Source organism: Sinocyclocheilus anshuiensis, unplaced genomic scaffold (assembly GCF_001515605.1).
Source record: "Sinocyclocheilus anshuiensis isolate Anshui unplaced genomic scaffold, SAMN03320099.WGS_v1.1 scaffold796, whole genome shotgun sequence".
NCBI lineage: Eukaryota > Metazoa > Chordata > Actinopteri > Cypriniformes > Cyprinidae > Sinocyclocheilus > Sinocyclocheilus anshuiensis.
In genome coordinates, this window is record NW_015557105.1 from 182,135 (window position 1) to 188,405 (window position 6,271).

The following is a 6,271-nucleotide window of genomic DNA, read 5'->3' on the forward strand; positions in this document are numbered from 1 at the left end:
GTGTGTGTGTGTGTGTGTGTGTGTGTCTGTGTGTGTGTGTGTTTTGATCTTGCAGATGGAGGTTCTGGTGCTGTGTGTGACTCTGATGGACATGATCATCGCTGCGGTGCTCATATACTGGTTTTACAGAGAGAAGCGCGATCATAAGCAGTGACGGCGTGATCTAACGTCAGGATGAACCTGTTCGCAGTCCTCAGCTCAGAGTTTCTCACAAGCAACAAGAATAGAATTAAAGAACTAAAGAAAGCAGACGTGACCAAGAGCAGATTGTCCCTCATCAAGCTGAAAACGCTGACGATCCGCTGCGGGAATCACAACAATAGACCGACTGAAGAGAGCAATGTGATCACATGCTAAACACAGATGGTTTGGCTTGTTAGCAAATTAATCTACATTTATTATTGTTTTTTTTTAGTATGAATGAAGAAGTAAAGCCGTGATGCTGCTTGCAGCTTTATTTGTTTATTGTGTTTTATTACTCACGAAGCTGGATATTTTCTCTGTACATATTTTTACATTTATGCATTGAATTAATGTAATTCAAAAGGAGTTATTTCTGTATGTTACTTATGAATTTGAGTTAATAAACTACAGAATTCAATACGATTTTACTTACAGTTTTATTTTCAAAGTAAAATGATGGACTCACATTTGGATAATTTGACTTTAATGTGATGTATTAGCAAATAAAAAGTACATTGCTATTGAGTTTTTATTACCTAAAAGCTGGATTTTATTTCTCTGTACATATATTTTTTTAAGTAAAAAGATGGACTCACATCTGGGTTTTGGTAACAAGTCACACACACACACACACACACACACTCTCTCTCTCTCTCTAAATGAATGAACCAAAACAGTGATTTAAAATGGTGACAGCTTTATTTATTATTTTGTTTTATTAGCTGTAAAGCTGGATATTATTTCTCTGTACATATTTTCACATTTATATACTGAATTAATGTAATTCAAAAGGGCTTATTTCTTTATGTTACTTGTGCACTTGAGTTTTTAATAAATTACAAAATTCAATTTGATTTAATTACAATTTATTTTATTTTTATTTTCATGGTAAAATGTCGGACTCAATCTTTATTAACAATGCAATCCTGTAGTAGCATCAGAACTCAGTTTGTTCAACTATTTGTACAATCAGAAATACTGAGTCAGACGTCGAGAGGTGAAGAATCTGCAGTCTCAGAATGAAAGGAGTCAAAATAAAACAGCTGAATTAATGTAGATCCGTGATCTGGGTCCTGTAACGTACCAGCACTGCAGTCAGAATTCATATTTTCATATTCATCAGCACGGCTCTGGACGATTATCAGTCTATGAAATGATGATATGATGAAATGTCTCAGTGTATTTGATCTCTGTCTGTCCGAACACTGCTGTCCGTCACTCCGTCTCGAAGGATTCACAGCTGCAATGAAAAAGAAGAGACGTTTTGTGATGCAGCTGATGTGCTGTTGATACTGTTTGATGTTTATTAAGAGCCGTTTACACTGACAGCGATCATGTGTGTGTGTGTATATATATATATATATATATATATATATATATGCAACAGCCAAATCGTGTTCATTTACATTTATGCATTTAGCAACTTACAAAAGAGCCAATAATATTTGAAATATTTAATTCTAGATTTATCAGACAACTAGATTTGCCCACATGCATGCATTATCCATTGTATAACTGTATTATTTTTTATTAAATCCTCCTGCATTATTGCAATAGGTACCTTAATTTGTAATTGTAAGATTTTTATTTAATAATAATTACAAAGAGATTTGATTTTCTTTCAACACTTTGGTATATTGTTTTTGGTATATTTTAAAACTCTTTGTATCTTTTCATTTTCTTTGTAGTTTGTTTAATATTTGTATTTAATAATAATCATAATAAAAATATGTAGTTTTATAGTCAAACAAAACTCTTTGCAATAAAAAAGTAATTTTTAGCTTCTTAAAGTTATTTTTATAGACTATGCAGATGCACTTACAAGCGAATTAGCCTCACTCATTCTAGAATTATTCATTCTTTCCAAATATAGCTATTTAAATCATCTGGTCAAAATTTTTTAATTTTTAATTTTTTATTTTTTTATATCTTTTATATCGCAAATATTGCAGAAAAGCAACATTTGCTGTATTTTTTTCATATTGCAAATATTGAAAAAACAAAAACGCTGTATTTTTCATATCATCGATATTACAGAAAAATGAAAATTCGCAATTCAATTTTTCAAATATTTTTTCATATCGCAAATACTGTCGAAAAACAACATTTCCTGTATTTTTTCACATTGTCAATATTACAGAAAAACAAAAATTCACAATTACCTTTTTTAAAAATATTTTTTCATATCACAAATAGAAAGAAATACATTTCCTCTGTTTTTTCATTTGATCAATATTACAAAAAAAACAATTCACAATTAAAAATTTTTTTTTTCGTGATGATTTCCTGTATTTTTTTCATATTGCAAATGTTGCAAAAAAAATTCCTGTATGTTGTCATATCATCAACATTACAGAAAAAAATGTCTGTATATCTTCATATGACAAATATTGCAAAAAAAGAGTCATGTATATTTCATATCGCAAATACTGCAGAAAAACAAAAATTCCTGTATTTTTTCATATTGCAAATGTTGCAAAAAAAAATCCTGTATGTTGTCATATCAATATTAGAGAAAAGAAATTCCTGTATTTTTTCATATCACAAATATTGCAAAAAAGAGTCATGTATTTTTCATATCGCAAATACTGCAGAAAAACTAAAATTCCTGTATTTTTTCATATTGCAAATACTGCAGAAAAACAACGATATTTTCATATCGCCAATATTGCAGAAAAACTGAAAATGCTGTGAATCGCTGTCAGTGTGAACACATCTTTGCAGGGAACCGCCCGGCTCATTCGTCTGCGTGAACGATGCTCGCTGCATGATTTCACAGCATTTATGCAACTCATTTTTCTCAAAAAGCCTTCTTGCTTTAGATGCACAAAACGTCTCGACACAAATAAGACTCGACACACAGGATTTTCAACATGCATTGTAGTGCATGTGCATCGCACGGTTATTTTCAACATAAAGTGCATGCATCGCACATGTGATACATGACAATGCCGTCAACTCAGTGAGAGACAGTAATGCAAAACCATTGGTTCAGCCTCAAAAGGATGATATTGCAGCTAAAGCAACAGACATTTTTATTGATAAACTAAAGCAACTTAAAAGTGCTTTACTAAAAACATGAAGTGCATGTAAATGCATGTAGATTTCCACTGTAAATGCATTACTGTAAATGTGTTTCAGCACGCTCAGACTCACTGAGGATGACGTTACTGTCACATTAAGCTCAAAATAACCCAGAACACTGCTTGAAGCACCAGGAGGACCCTTGAAGCCCAACACACACATGCAGCTCAACACAAAGGGTTTCTCTGAGAGCGTCATCAGGAAGCACACGGTTACTTACTGATCTGAAGCGTTTGATTCAGACCAGAGTCGAGAGGCCTAAGAGACCTGAAGTCTTGCTCTGGTAAAACAAACACGTCAGACGAAACTACTGTTAGAAAAACGACGAGAGGAAGAACAGCTGCAGAACACGTCAGTTACATGTCTGAAATAGTAATGCTTGGCACCAGTAAACTTAAAAAATATTTAGGCCTTCATTTAAAATTGATGTATTTGAATTGCATATAAAATTTCCATGCCATTGGATTACACAGTTTTAACAAAAACAAATACATTTCAATGTGATGCATATTTGTCAGTCATACAGAAATGAAACGGGTCAGATTTTTGAAAAATAAATAAATAAATTCATAAATAAAATAAAAATCATGGCATAGTTTATTATTAACTCTTCCATTTGATTTTGGTTACATTATTTAAATTATTTGTTTAAACCTTGAATAATAAACAACATAATAGAATAAAATAAAATGAAATGAAAAAATAAAAAATGTGGTTAAAGAGAAATAAAGAAAATAACAAATAAAGGGGGAAAAGGTAATACAAAAATTCAGGACTAAATTTAATAATAATTGTATTTGTTTTAGCAAGTCATTTATTTCCCTATTGTTTATTCATTTATTTATTTCCCTATTCATTAATTCAGTATGAACATGGTTAAAATGTATGTCTAGCTGTGGAACAAGTGATATTCAATTAGTGAAAATGTTTGAGATTTAAACAAATTTGATTTATTGATGATAAATACATAAACTTGGTTACTGTACAAATAAAACACATTCAGTTTATTATTACTATTAGAGAAACCTGACCAGTTTCATTTCTGTAAGACTGATAAATATGCATCAGATTAAGTTTATTATATGTGACTCTGGAGCACAAAAGCAGTCTTAAGTCGCTGGGGTATATTTGTAGCAATAGCCAACAATACATTGTATGGGTCAAAATGATTGATTTTTCCTTTATGCCAAAAATCATTAGGATATTAAGTAAAGATCATGTTCCATGAAGATATTTCGTAAATTTCCTACCGTAAATATATCAACTTAATTTTTGATTAGTAATATGCATTGCTAAGAACTTAATTTGGACAACTTTAAAGATGATTTTCTCAATATTTAGTTTTTTTTGCACCCTCAGATTCCAGATATTCATATAGTTGTATCTCGGCCAAATATTGTCCTATCCTAACAAACCATACATCAGTGGAAAGATGGTTTATTCAGGTTTCAGGTGATGTATAAATCTAAATGTCAAAAAATTAAACCTTTATGATGTTTTTGTGGTCCAATTATATATAATTAAAATATATAAATCTTCAATTAAGGCCTAATGTTTTTTCCATCATTTTAGTAATCGTTGTGCATGAGCGTGTGGGTTTCTCTCTCACCGCTGTGATGAACGTGCTGCTCTGACTCTGCAGCTCCTGCTCTTCGTGGTAGAGGATGGAGGACGTGACTTCGGGTGGAGACGGGGACAGATACGAGCCTCCGTCACAGGTGTAGCTCTCCATCACTAACACAGGATGATGCTGGACACTCACTGCAGACGCACAACACAACACTTACATATAGCCCTTCTCAGCTATACACAACTATTACAGAAACATTCATTATTTATATAGAATTTATTCAGAAAAAAACTTTTATTCAGCAAGGATGCATTAAATTTATCAAAAGTGACAGTAATTTATTTATTTATGGTAATTTACTTTATTAATTTATTAAAAACATTTAAAATTGTATTAAGCAAGAATGCATTAAATTTATTAAAAGTGATTATAGTAATTTACTTTATTATTTTATTTAAAACTTTTAAAAGTTTATTCAGCAAAAATGCATTAAATTTATCAAAAGTGACAGTAATTTATTTATTTATGGTAATTTACTTTATTAATTTATTAAAAACATTTAAAATTGTATTAAGCAAGAATGCATTAAATTTATTAAAAGTGATTATAGTAATTTACTTTATTATTTTATTTAAAACTTTTAAAAGTTTATTCAGCAAAAATGCATTAAATTTATCAAAAGTGACAGTAATTTATTTATTTGTAGTAGTTTACTTTATTAATTTATTAAAAGCATTTGAAATTTTATACAGCAAGAATGCATTAAATTGATCAAAAGTGACAATTTATTTTTAGTAATTTACTTTATTTTATTTAAAAATTTAAAAAATGTATTCAACAAGAATGCTTTAAATTGATCAAAAGTTACAGTAATTTATTTATTTGTAGTAGTTTACTTTATTAATTTATTAAAAGCATTTGAAATTTTATACAGCAAGAATGCATTAAATTGATCAAAAGTGACATTATTTATTAAAAATATGAATAATTTTATTTAGCATGGACACATTAAATTGATCAAAAGTTACAGTAATTTATTTATTTACAGTAATTTATATTATTTATTAAAAATATGAATAATTTTATTTAGCATGGACACATTAAATTGATCAAAAGTTACAGTAATTTATTTATTTACAGTAATTTATATTATTTATTACAAATATTCATAATTTTATTTAGCATGGACACATTAAATTGATCAAAAGTGACAGTAATTTGTTTATTTACAATAATTTATTTAATTAATCAAAAATATTAATACTCTTAAAAGGAATGAATTAAACTGATCAAAAGTGAGTCATTTCTTTATTTACAGTAATTTATATTATTTATTTATTTAAAAAACAATACTTTTATTTAGCATTGATGTGTTTAATTGATCAAAAGTGCCAGTAAAGGCATTTATAATGTTACAAAAGATTTCTATTTCAA

General features: G+C 29.1%; 1 protein-coding gene and 1 pseudogene across 1 annotated transcript in view; one reads left to right on the top strand and one right to left on the bottom strand.

The window, feature by feature from the left end:
• The window catches only part of LOC107677655 (uncharacterized), a 5,446-nt pseudogene extending 4,935 nt beyond the window's left edge, over window positions 1-511 (top strand).
• A 497-nt stretch (window positions 512-1,008) lies between these two features.
• The window catches only part of LOC107677657 (pleckstrin homology domain-containing family G member 4B-like), a 14,507-nt gene continuing 9,244 nt past the window's right edge, over window positions 1,009-6,271 (bottom strand). Inside the window, exons 3-4 of the mRNA XM_016472651.1 lie at window positions 4,877-5,028; window positions 1,009-1,423 (exon numbers count right to left, since the gene is read on the bottom strand). Coding sequence (XP_016328137.1) covers window positions 1,418-1,423; window positions 4,877-5,028 — 158 coding nt within the window. The 3' untranslated portion in view covers window positions 1,009-1,417. The remainder of the gene's footprint in view (window positions 1,424-4,876; window positions 5,029-6,271) is intronic.